Genomic DNA, 14,202 nt, shown 5'->3' on the forward strand with positions numbered 1-14,202 from the left:
GTCTTCCCTGTTATACTATAAGCTTCATTGAGGGTATAGACTATGTATTCAGCAAACTGTCCATTAAACCTAACATGGTCTCTAATCACATAATAGATTTATTGAATATTAAATGCTAAAGTAGAAAAGTGGAAGTAGAAAAGAATATATGGAAGGACATTTTAATCAACAAATTTAGATTTCTGTGAAGTGGTTAAGCAGAAAATGGGCTAGGAATAGCTATTGAATTTAGTGATTTGGAGGACAGTAGAGTTTTATGAGAAAACGTTATCACAAGAGTGGTTATAATTGCAGGGCTTCAGAAGAGTCGGTAGTGAAATATCAGAGCCATTGGTTCAGACTATGCAAACAAGTTTGCAAAAAAGGCAGAAAAGTAGATTAGTTAGATCATTGAGGTAAAGAGAAAGTTTTTCCGGACAGGTTATCAAATTATAAAGCAAAAGAGCAAAAGCCATTGGAGACGAGTGACTGGAAAGATGGAGAAGGAGATGATTAATTGAAGCAACAAATTATTTCAATCCACAAAATTTAATATACTGTGAACACTTTTAGACATTGGTTCCCAAACTGCCATCCTAGAACCAGAGTTAATAGCTTTCACTGATTATGAAAGCATTATAGGTATAAGGGCAATATTGTAAGCTTTCAGTTAGGCTGTGTATATCCAATTTAGATTATGCATTTCCTCCTTTTGGTGTTACGTTGACTTTTTTATTAAACTATTAGGTAGCGATGTTGATATTCTAAATGCCCCTTTTAGAAAAGTAAGAAACTGATAACTTTATTTTGGTTTACCCCATCAATTTTATTTTTTAATCTGCTTCATGAAATATAAAAATCTGAGAACACACTACTTTATATATTTAGAAAGAGCAAAGAAGACAAACTCTTAATTTTCAGAATTTTTTTGAAATCTGAAATAAGTAGAGTTTATAAATGAAAATCAACATAACATTTCTAACAAATAATGGGGGGAAACAATTTTTATTTCAGATGAAGATCGACTTTCTAGAAGAAAAAGTATCGTGGACACCGTATCCATTCAAGTAGATATTTTATCCAACAACGTTCCTTCCGATGATGTGGTAAGTTGCTGAAAGTTTATGGTAGACTACTGTCTTGAGATAGATACCATTTAAAAGAAGGTTTTGCCTTGTACACTGTAAAACAGGAGAAAATACAGCTCTAAATTATCCTTAAATCAAGTAAATCGTTAGTAGAAATTAATCTGATTTAGCTTTCAATTTATTTATAACTTATTTTACTGAACTCATTTCAGCTGTTTATAAAGATACTAAAACTTAACACTATGAGTTATGACATTGTCACATTTCACACTGTAATTCAGTGTACTAAAAGGAACTGTGAAGCATAACTAAGATTTTTGTTGTAAGAAATGTTACACAAACAGACCTGTCATGTCTCACAGGCCCTCTAGATCCTGTTTATTTTTAAAAATTTATGAAACATAAATTATAGGAATAGTGAAATTATACATCCACATGTGAAATCAAATGCTCGCAAGTTTCAAAACTTCATCTATGAAAAAATTTTTTATTCTGAATAGTAAATATAATGAATTGGATGTAGCTTACTCTATATCAGTGAACTATATACTCTTTAAGGACATGGCTTATTTGAAACATCATAGATTTAATGCTGTTGTCCTGTTTCAATAGAGCACAAGAGTGTACCCTCCTGAGTAATAGGAAGAAAAAGCAGCCAGTATTCTCTAGGACTTATTCCACATAAATCACCAAAGAATTTTTTGATAGTCAACTGAAAATGCCAAAATGCCAGCATGTCAAGTCAGCCTCCACCTTGTAGTTTATCTGTTTTTGCCTTCCTAGGTATTATTTCTCACTGGTGCAATATAAATAATTAAAAGAATACACACATGAAAAAAAGGGAAAGGAAGTTGTCTGAATTTATGCTCTATCAGGTTTCTTTCTTCCCCCGCCTTCCAGTTCGTCTTCAGGTATTAAAACTATTTGGTGGCCAGGATCCAGCCAACTAACTTACAATTTCTATGCCATTCAACTCCCCCTTATGTAGAGTTAATCAGTTCTGTTAAGAAATTAGCAGAGCATCAAGAATAGTTGAAGAGGCAGTTATTGCTCATTTGGAAACTTAGGGCATTATGTCTGGTTTAAAGTGCCTTACCAATTTAAGTCTTAATAAAAATCATATTTCTTCAATTCACCTCTTCAAAGCCATTTTTATTTATACATTTCTTACTAGTAAGAGTATTTTACTAGTTCTGTCTGAAGAAATTCATCCAAAGCCTTAGTTTACAGACCTAATTTTGTCAAGAGTGCAATGTATGTTTTTGACTGATAGTTTTCCATTCTCCTTTTGTTAGCTGTTTTTATTTCTTTGAAAATATATATATAGCACGTGAAACTAGTGCAAAGAATCAATCTATTTTGATAAAATGACCTGAAAAAACAATTGCATAAAGACCTAATGTAGGAGAAAGATTCTTGACACAAATTTTACATTGAAAGCCCATTAATATATTGGTTAACTTTTTAAAGGTCCTGTTGTTTTCTGTTTACTATAAGTCCTAAGTTAAATATGCCTCACACTGAACATCTGGAAAGTTAAGTGCAGTTTCGTATCACATTTACTTGAGCACATTTGAGTTTCAAATTCATTTACCATTGTGGAATCTGCTTTTGTATGTTAGAAATATTTGTTCAAGTACCAGAATAACATTACCTACTAGGCTAAACTAATTAATTTCATAGCATGGACAGGAGAAATTCACATCAGTTAGGTATTCACCAGTTAATGGTGTAACAAAATATCAAACTATTTGCTTACAATGAATCAGATAAGAAAAATTGCTCATAAAAATTACTTTTATTTTATCAAAATTATTTGAAATTTTACATACATGATCCCGGTTTGTCCACAGATATATTTGCTTTTAAAGCTTGTAACTTAACAAAAAGAGAGACAGTCAGAAGGTTGTTTAGATGGAGACCATCTAACAAACTTCTGTTTTCCCTAGATAGATTCAAATTGTTACTATAATCTATTGAAGTACCTGGTCCACTTGAGGTATGTCAGTTCTAACATTCACAATTCACACCTTGGCCCACCAAGAATCACTCAGTGAACTTTTTCTAAAAATTAGCCATATATAAAAAGAGATGTGTATATGTGTGTACAATTGACCCTTGAACAGCACAGGACTTAGGAGCACTGCCCACCCACTCCCATGCATAGTCAAAAATCTACATATAACTTTTGACTCCCACAGAAGTTTACTAAAAGCCTAGTGTTGACCAGAGCCTTACCGATAACATAGTCAATTAACATACATTTTGCATGCTGTAAGTATTGCATACTGTCTTCTCACAATAAAGTAAGCTTAGAGAAGAGAAAATATTATTAAGAAAATCATAAAGAAGAGAAAATATATTTCCTATTCATTAAGTGGAAGTGGATCATCATAAAGGTCTTGATTCTTGTCATCTTCACATTGAGAAGGCTGAGGGAGAGGAGAAAGAGGGAGGGTTATTCTTGCTGTCTTAGGGGTGGCAGAGAAGGAAGAAAATCTGCATATAAATGTATCTATGCAGTTCAAACCTATGTTCAAGGGTCAACTGTGTATGTACATATGCACACATATACATGTATATACACATACCCCATATGTAAAGATACCCAAATTAAATCAAGGTATTCAAGAAGATAAATGACTTAAATAGAATAGAGGTATTTCTGCCTCCTGAGATAAAATTATCACCTTGACTAATAGAATAAAACACTATAGGCATGATTCTTTGATTTCTTATATAAGCATAATGGATATGAGTAAAACCTGAAATCAACACATGATTCTCCTCTCTAAAAGGTATAGTAAGTGCTTAATTATTTAGGGGTATGGATAGGATGTTATATATATTAAATTTGGAGTACCTGTTAAATTTCTTTGTACAAAATTAAGTCACTAATTGGCTGCAAAGGATTGTTTATTCTGGAACAAATAAAAGATCTTTGTTTTATGCATATGTACTCCTACCTTTTTCCTAAATACAACTAGAGAAACCTGTGTATGTGTTAACATCCAGTCTATATTAGTCACAACCTGCTGTGCCAGATGCTGTCCAGTTACTGAGGTATCAGTGGACGTGACTTAACAAACTACTCTGATTAGAAAAGATGAATAGCAGATTTTATGCAGGCCTAAGAGTGTTCTGTAGTCTAGGTTAGAGTCATAAATCATGCTTTAAAGCAAAAGTCACAGATAGTAAAAGGAATGTTGAAGCTCCTTTAGGATGGTGCCTTTGCACCATTTCTCCATAACTACCTCATGACTAAGTTTTCCTCTAGAGCTAGAACAGACTGTAGTTTGGTAGAACACCAAATAAAGTAGGTAGCTTGTATTTAGCAGGTACATTGTATAAAAATATGAATCATTAAATGCTAGTATAAAGCAATTGGTCTTTAAAAAAAATGATTCACAAAAGGGAAGAGTAGGAAATAAGATTGGAGCCAAATTTTAGAAGGTTTTATCACCAGGCTGAGGGCTTTGTATGTAATTTGGTAGGAAGTTGGGAAACACTGAAATTCAGGCTATGCTTTCATAAAAGGAATCCCTGGAGTGTGACAAGACTAAATTGCAAAGAGACTGGAGGTGGAGGCCAGTTAAGAGATCCTTGTAGTAGTCCACAAGTGATACAGCGAGGCTCTAAACTACAGCAGCCCGGCTGGAGGGAGGGCAGGAGTATACTAGTCTAGAGTAGAATGGATAGACCAGCAGATGACTTGCAGGGAATTCGAGAAAGGAGGTTAAAAAAAAAAGGCAGAATGATTTGGAGGTTCTTGATGGCAGGAAACTGTATCGTAATTCATCTAAATTAAAACAAGAACAAACAGAGAAGAAGAGTAAGTAGGGTAAGGCACTTTAGCTTTTTATTTACCTAAGATTGAACAGGTAATAAGTAAAAATTATATGTAACAAGAATGTTAGCTTTCTAACTTCTATGTTCTTTCTCCTGTACCATAGTTCTTTCTCAAAAGTCTAAAGCTCTTAGCCAATTCTAAGAACAAAAGCGGGTTCTTTTTTTCATTGAAGTACTAGATTGCTTCTAGGTACAAATAATTGACTAGCCAGAGCCTAATCTTGTATATCTGCTCCAAATATCTAGAACAAAGGAACTGAAGAATCCCAAGTTTAATCTGACTTCAACTAGAAATATGAACCCTCAGTAGAGAAACTGAGGTAGTGGAACTCTTGCTGCTTGACTTCCAGCTAAAGCCTTTGTATTACAGAGAAGCTAAGGTGCAAAGCATGAAGTCTTTTGCTTTCATTAGTCTTGCTGCTTTAGGCTTAGCAAAAGAAGCTCATGAGCTAAAATTAGGGATGACCAGAGTTCCAGGCAAGTACTCATATGTTGTTTCTTAATTTGTATTCAGAGATACTATAGTAACTGGATATATTATTTCTTCTGAAAATGTGCTTATGCCACAAAAAGTATTATTGACTTTTTTTTTTTTATCATAAAGCAGTTGATTTCATACCTTTTACATATCTCAAAGCAAGAGAGAGATTTGAGAGCCTCAAGTTATAGGGCATTTTCAGAGACTAAAAATTGGTGGTTGACCTTAGAAGATCCAGAATGTGCTTATTGTAAGATGTTAATTAACTATACTTATTGGACATTTCCCAAAGTAATGATTCTTACTTTTAAACTATTTACAATCTTAGTTTATTTTATTTTTGATTTGTAAACTGTATGTGATGCCAAAATTTTAGAGGCTATAAGTACTTCTTATTTATCACATGGCTAAAAATGGATTTATATATAATTTCAGCCTTGACTGTCTCAAAACATTGTTTACTTATGATGCATAGTTCAGTCAGTGGGACTCAAATCTTGTTGCACGTCATGTTACTAAAAATTAAGTTCTATAATTCAAGGATGATTTTGTTGCCTAGGGGATGCTAATTCTGCCAGTTTAACACTAATCTATAGACTTAATTTGGGAAACCACTGCAGTAGGCATTGTTAGAATGAATAAAAAAAGTAGAGGTTTAATATTGTGAAGTATAATCACAACTCAAACCAACACAAAATAGAAAACAAATTTGTAAAAGTTCTTAGATGACTTATAACTAGGTGAAGGTATTATTTATATTGACCTGTCTTAACTTTTTTTTTTTTTTACTTTAAATTACTTTGTTCTAGGTTAGTAACACTGAAGAAATCACCTTTGAAGCATTAAAGAAAGCAATTGGTGAGATACTTGGCACTTGTTAGCACTCCTAACTCGCTTTATCTTGGTACTTTTTTATATGCCAGAATAAGTACAGGCAGCATGGCAAAAACACAAATAAAATTAAAAAAAAAAAAAACAAACCCTGTTTGTTTCTATATAAATATCGTTTATTTAGCTACATTATTTAGGCTTTTAAAATTGTCTTGTCTCATCATAGTCATATTCTTAAATAGACATATTAGTGGTGTCAAAAACACATATATTAATTTACTATCTCAAAAACTTGGTCAGAATATACATCATCTTAAGACAAAAAATCCCATTTCAAACTGTGGTAAATGAATGGAAATGGCTAAGACAACATGGTTCCAAATGACCCCATCTGTATTTTAATTATTATACTCAACATCAAGATTCAGTTTCGCAAATATTTAGTACCACGTAGTGCAAAGGCGTAGTTATTCATAAAATAATCATCCTTCAGGAAGGACCTTAAAGTAGTTTCGTTTATAGGAAATTACCATTCTCCTGTCTGTTTTTGGTAAGAGAGATAAAGATTCTCTTAAAGAGGGTCTTGTGCTCTCTTGTTTTAATCCCTATATTTTCAGTTTTTTATATGTGTGCTTTATAGCCTTAAGACAGTTCAAGGATGTGATGCCTTTTGATTTTTTTCATTTTAAAAGTATCCCTGTAAATTTTCCTTAGTTTCGGTTGACAGATGATTGACTCTTATGGTCATTAACAGAGTTCTATGAAATTCTGTATTCCTTCTAGTAAGTGTTTTTAAACATTTATGTAGATACCAATGGAATGGAAGAGCAAGAAAAGGAAAAGCGGCGTCTTGTGATAGAGAAGTTTCAGAAAGCACCTTTCGAAGAAATAGCAGCACAATGTGAATCTAAAGTAAGTGAACAAATGGTTTAGATAGGTCATGGAGGAGTGTAGTTTTATGGAAACTCTTTCTTGGTAATTGATTAGTAAGTTCCAAGCTCTAGGCAGCTCAACAGAACGGAAGGAAATGTAATACAGACCGAAAAATTTGAAGGCATACCTGTGAAGCCTAAGTAATTTCTTTATGTGATGTAAGCTGATGGAAATGGCAGATCCCAAACTAAATATTAATGATTGTTGTTGCTTTGATACTTTTTTTTTTTGGCTGTGATTTCGCTGTGGATATTTTGTGTGTTTGTCACTGTATTTTTAGCAGTGAGACTAGGAAAGGAAAAAAAGGTAGCCTTACATTAAATTCCAATGAAACAGATCAAACCAAAACATTAAAGCATTCTATACTTAATAGTTCATCAGCTTTATAGTTACACTTACGCTTCGTCCTTTAAATAACATTCATATGATTACATATGGGTATTTAGAAAATAAGTCTTTCTTAACATTTTTTTCTTTTTTGCAGGCAAATTTGCTTCACGATAGACTTGCTCAAATATTGGAACTCACCATACGGTAAGGATTTTGTTACTACAACAGCGATAACACAACAGAAACAAAATTGAAACTGTTAGACTACCGTAAATTTGTGACTGATCATGTTTAAGTAATTGTGCTTTTCATTTAGGATAAGCCCAAGATCACGTAGGTAACCCTTTGTCTAAATAGTCATTCTGTTTACTAGGTGGAATCTGATACCACGTCTTGTACAGTTGTCCTCTAGCTTTTCTAGCTTTTTTAGATCATTTATTCTTTCCTAATCAATGTCAAATAAGGACATCTGGGTAATTTGAAAGTCCTGTATTCTAACATTAAGTTTAACCAGAAAGTTGCTTATATTTATTTAACTGTTTTGACCTTCAAAAACTACATTTCAACCTCACAGTTCTTTTAATGGCAGTAATGCGTCTACCTATGCAAATGACTCATTTGAATTGTTGAACATTCCCTTAGCTTTCCTACATCATTTCTATTTGTGTCCTGTTATGAATTATTATGCTTCAAAACATAGGGTATCTAACATACTTTGATTATCCTGTGTCTGTTATTAAGTAATACAGCACATGAAGGAGGGAGAGGCACATTCTAGGTTCCATTTAAAGAAAGAGCTACGTAGTCTTATATTGACTTCATTGTGAACATGGCCCTAGGGAAAGGTGGTCCAGTAGAGGAGCCATAGATATATATGCTTCTGGAATTTTTGTCTACATCAGCTGTATCTTTTATATCTTTAACTTGATTAATTCTGTTTTGCCTCAGTCCCTTTATCTGATAAATGAAGGAGACAGGGAAATGCTCTAGTCTACTTGCTTTTTTATTTCAGCCTTTTTTCTGCTTTCACACACAAGGCACATTTTTATCAGTATTGCATCTTATTATAGTCACTTCCCTCCCTTTCCTACCACCCTGTTTAAGTTGAGAATCACTCATTTACAAAATTTCAGGACAGAGAATCAGACTAAATATGCAATATGCTAGACCTGGGATTCAGAGAAAATTGCTGGGTATCGACATTTACTGAGTTGTAATACTAAATGTCTACTATGTACTTGATCTTACGCTGTAGGGTTTATATCTGTTACTTCTGCTAATCCACATCACAACCCTTAAAAGTAGGTAGATGCAATTTTTTTCATTTTCCAGGTGAAGACACCAAGGCTTAGAGAAGTAAAGTAACTTGCTGAAGGTCAGACAGCTAGTGAGTGGCAAAGTCAAAATTCAAATCCACAAACCATGTTTTTAAAAGGATCATTGCCAGGATCGCCATGCTATATTTAGTCACACTAATGTAACTATGTGGATTTAATATTTTAGGATAAATGTTATAACTAATTCTGTCTTATTGGTAATATAACTAATACTCATATTTAGCATTTATTGAACACTTACTACTAATATTAACATTTATTGAATATTTATGTTGTTCTAGAAACTGTGCTAAAGTACATTATTTCATTTAATATCTGCAACAGACCTAAAAATATGTAGTGATTATTCTCATTTTACAAGTATGTAAACAGAGACACATAAAAGTTAGGTAGTTTATCCAAGGTCACCTAGTTAGGAAGTAGCAGTCCTGGGATAGTTTACATGATACAGAGAAATGGAACAGACTTCATAGTGTGCCTTCAGAATTTTTTGTTTCTGTCCCATATGTTTTTTATTGGTTTTTTTTTTTTTTTTGAGACAGAGTCTCGCTTTGTTGCCCAGGCTAGAGTGAGTGCCATGGCGTCAGCCTAGCTCACAACAACCTCAAACTCCTGGGCTCAAGCAGTCCTTCTGCCTCAGCCTCCCGAGTAGCTGGGACTACAGGCATGCACCACCATGCCTGGCTAATTTTTATATATATATATATTTTTAGTTGTCCAGCTAATTTCTTTCTATTTTTTTTTAGTAGAGACGGGATCTCGCTCTTGCTCAGGCTGGTCTCGAACTCCTGAGCTCAGTCTGCCCGCCTCGGCCTCCCAGAGTGCTAGGATTATAGGCATGAGCCACCACACCCGGCCCATATGTTTCTTATTGTTAATTTGCTTTACCCAACCATCAGAGGAAAGAGTGTATTCACCAGAAAAGAAACAAAACAAACAATATTATACTTTAGCCCCCACTGTTATTTCATTTACTGTGAACTGAATATGGCTAAAAAAAACATAAGAAATGCAAAGAAGCAGTAAAACAGAGTGAGAATAAATAGCCTCACAGATGACCCCGTTACTGGAAATAGTAGTCTAGTCCCTTAAAACAATATGCACAGAGACACACACATACACATGTCCAAGGATTTAAAGGAAAAGATACATATATTAATTAGTTTAGAAGAAAATGTGTGGGGGTGGCTATTTATTCTCACTGTAGTTTCCTATTTCTTTGCATTATTATAATTGAAAATTTTAACCTTTCTCTCACAAAAGTATTAATGCATAACCAACAAGAAAACAAAAATTCAGAAAGGAATATAGAAGATTTGAACAGTTTTGACAAATTTAAATAGGCTTTACAGAATACAGTACTAAACTGCAGAATGTAGATTCTTTTTGAAGTACACATAAAACATTCACAAATATAGACCAATGTAGGGCTATATGACAAGTATAAGCAAATGTCAAGAGACTGATAACATGTTGAATATGTTCTCTAGCTACACAAGAAATTATAATTCATTAATATATCTAGAAAAATTTCAAATATTTGGAAATTAAAAGACATAAATAACTCATAGATCAAAGAAGCATTAACAGGAGGAATTAGAAAGCATTTTATACAGAAAGCACATATCAAAATTCTATGGGATGCAGCTAAACAGTGCTCAGGAAGAAATTTATATCTTTAGATGCTTATGTTTACAAAGAAGAAAGATCTAAAACCAGTGAACTAATAACTTGTGTAAGACATTAGAGAAAGAAGAAAAACATAAAGCCAAATTAAGTAGATAGAAGAAATAACAAAGAGCAAAAATCAATGAAATAGAAACTAGACAATGGAAAAAATTAACAAAGCTGAAAGTTTATTTTTTGAAACAGTTGATAAAATTGATAAACCTCTAGCAAAAGTGATCAAGGAAAAAAGAGAAAATAATTTATAATTACCAATATTATAAATGAAAGAGGGACCTCTCTACAGGTAATAAAGGAATATCATAAACAATTTTATGCCAGTAAATTGCGACAATTTAGATGAAATGGACAAAATCATTGAAGGGAACAACTTATGAAAACTGATAGAAGAAGAAATAAAATATACAAATAACCCTATAACTGTTAAATAAATTTGTGGGTAAAAGCATCCTACAAGGAAATGCATTTAGCTTCACTACTTACTTTTCAAACATTTATGCAAGAAATAATACCAGTTTTGAACATATTCAGGAAATAGAGGAGATGGAAACATTTTGTGACTCGTGAGGCTAGCATAACCTCAATAACAAAATAAGACAGGAATATTACATGGAAAATAAAATTATAGACAAATATCCCTCATAAATATAGTCACAAAAACCCTCATCAAAATATTAACAAATATATAAAACTGATGATATGTCCTAAGTAAATGGGGTTACTGTGAGAAAACCAAGTTTTACATTAGAAAATCAGCATAATTCACCATATTAACACAATAAAAAAATTAAAGTCACATAATTACTCCAGTAGTTATAGAAAAAAGCATTTGACAAAATTCAACATTCATATATGATAAAAAGTCAGAAAATTAGGAATAGAAGGGAACTTAAAAGATTGGAAAGGAAGAATGAAAACTGTCTTTTCACAGATAACATGGTTGCGCATGTGGGAAATCTAAGTAACCAGCAACAACAGTAAAAACTCTATCTTAGTTAATAAATGAATTAAGTGAATTTAGTAAAGTCACAGGATTCAAGGTCAGTATTTAAAATTCAATGTCTACATGTTAGCAACAAACAGTTGGAGGAAATTTTAAAACATAGCATTGAAAGAAATTAAAATATTTAGCCATAAATTTAACAATATGTAACATCTGTTACAAATACAAAACATTGCCAAAAGAAATTCAAGAAGACCTAAACAAAGGAGAGATATACCATGTTTATGGATTGAAAGATTAAATATTACTTACATGCTGGGTTTTGTTTTTTTTGTTTGTTTGTCTATTTTTTAAGAGTCAGGGTCTCACTCTGTTACTCAGGCCTAAATGCAGTGGCGTGATCAGAGCTCACTGTAACCCCCAACTCCTGGGTTCAAACAATCCTCCCAAGGAGCTAGGACTCTAGGCACATGCCACAACACCTGGCTATACATGCTGTTTCTTTCAAGTTGATCTATAGAATAGCTTTAACAGAATCCTAATCAAACCCCAGCAGACTTTTTTGTAAATCGTTATGAATTGATTTTAAAATTTATATGGAAATGTAAAGGACCTAGAGTAGGTAAACTGTCTTTAAAAAGAAAAATAAATTTGAAGAATTTATATTACTTAATTTTAGGACAATTTTTAAAGCCAAAGTAATCAAAACATTATGTGCATAAGGATACACAAAGAGATCAAGATAACAGGAGAGTCCAGAAATCATCCCAAACGTAAGTGATTTTTGATAAAGGAATCAAAACAATTTAATGGAGAAAATATTTTCAACAAATGTCCTGGAACAACTGGATAACCTAAAGGAAAAATATTGATCTCAGTTCCTCACCTTCCACCAAACACAAAAATTGATTAAATTTTAGTCATCAATGTCAATGTAAAAACTAAAACTTCTAAAAGGAAATATACGAGAGAATCTTCCCAGTCTTGAAGTAAGCAAAGATTTCTTACTGTTGCACAAAACACTAAACAAAATTGATAAATTGGGCTTTATTGAAATTAAGAACTTAACCTTAAAAGACTCCATTAAGAAAATGAAAAGGCAAGCCACAGATTGTGAGACAATACAGCATGCACAATATAAATATCTGACAAAGAACTCCTATAACTCAAAAATAAAAGGACAGTTTTTAAAATGGGCAAAAGAACAGATATTTCAAGAAAGGAACATTACTTAAATAGCCAATAAGCACATGTAAAAGTGTTCAATATCACTAGTCAAGAAGGAAATGAAAATTTAAATGATAATGAGATACCCTTTCACACCCATTAAAATGGCTAAATGTAAAAACACTGAAAATCCAAAATGTAGATGAGGATGTGTACCAACTAGAACTTTCACACCTTGCTCATGGAGTATCAAATGGTACAAACCATTTTGTAAAACTTTAGCAGTTTCTTATAAAATTAAACTTGTACCTGCTCATAATCCTGCAGTCCCATTTCTCAATATTTACCCAGAGAAATGATAACTTATATTCACAAAAATACATGTATATGAATGTTTATAACAGCTTTATTCATAATTGCCAAATGTCCATCAATGGGAGAACAGATAGACAAATGGTATTTTTAATAGAGTGAAATACCATTCAGCAATTTAAAAGGCTGCATCTTTTGGATAAATCTAAAAAACATTAAGTAAAAGGAATCATAAAAGAGTATAGCCTGTATGAAACATTTGCAGAGCCTGTATAGACCCATTCCTGTGAGGCTTGAGAACAAGTGCCACTAATCTTAGGTTATGGAGATCAAAACATAGTTGTTGGATGTGGGTGTACGTGTATACTATGTGGGGTGGGGAGAAATAAACTGGTTAGGGACACAAGGAAACCTTTGGTGATAAAAGTGTTCACTATCTTTATTGGGCTATGATTTTCATGGGTGTTTACATTTCTCAGTTCTTATCAAAGAGTACACTGAAGATCGGTGCATTTCACTCTGAAAATTATCCCTCAATAAAAAATTTAAGAGGATATTACAAATGTTGGAAAAACAATTGCAAAAATTATTATGGGGTTACCAAAAATAGATTATCAGGGAAATATAAGAGAGCAAACTAAATGAATTAACAATTGAAGACAATTTACAGTTAAAAAATAATTATACGAAGTTAATATTTGTGCATTTATTAATTAAAATGAAAAATTCTTAACCATAAAATGTTAATAAACTCAAAGAACTAAGACTTATACGAAGTAGCTATAAACCTCCAAAATATGCTTAAGAATATTATATAATAGAAACTCATATCTTGTTTTTGAATAGGAAGTTAATATCATGAAGACATCAGTTCTCTGCAGATTAATCTATTGTTTTAGTAAAAGAATTGGTTTTTATATTTGAACAAGTGATGCTGAGGGCAGTGTGAAAGAACACACATGCAAGAGCGGTCAGGAAAATGCCGTAGGGAAAAAACGAGGGAGCCTTTGCCTCACTTGGTAGGAAAACATGTGATCTTTGGTACTTACAACAGGTTGGACTTATGTATGGGTAAGTAGAATAGAGGAAAATTCTGATATAGAAAGTATCTGTAGTAAAGATAAGATTTCAGATTTTCAAGAAAAAAAGCAAATGTTAGTTAATGTTGTTTGGGCAACTGCTAAAAACTGTTGACCAGCAATGGGTGGGGGCGGAGGGATGAATGGGAAGGATTCCTACTTGATTTCTTTTACTAAGGTAGACAAATTA

The 14,202-nt window shown here is 32.7% G+C and overlaps 1 protein-coding gene across 2 annotated transcripts in view; it reads left to right on the top strand.

The window, feature by feature from the left end:
- Nucleotides 1-14,202, top strand: part of EFR3A (EFR3 homolog A (S. cerevisiae)) — a 108,559-nt gene that overhangs the window by 90,442 nt on the left and 3,915 nt on the right. For both annotated transcript variants that reach the window (XM_012648154.1, XM_012648155.1), the window contains exons 19-22: nt 994-1,085; nt 6,204-6,252; nt 7,034-7,137; nt 7,643-7,692. In XM_012648154.1, the coding sequence (XP_012503608.1) occupies nt 994-1,085; nt 6,204-6,252; nt 7,034-7,137; nt 7,643-7,692 (295 nt within the window). The remainder of the gene's footprint in view (nt 1-993; nt 1,086-6,203; nt 6,253-7,033; nt 7,138-7,642; nt 7,693-14,202) is intronic.

This window comes from Propithecus coquereli, unplaced genomic scaffold (genome assembly GCF_000956105.1).
Source record: "Propithecus coquereli isolate 6110/MARCELLA unplaced genomic scaffold, Pcoq_1.0 Scaffold28, whole genome shotgun sequence".
NCBI lineage: Eukaryota > Metazoa > Chordata > Mammalia > Primates > Indriidae > Propithecus > Propithecus coquereli.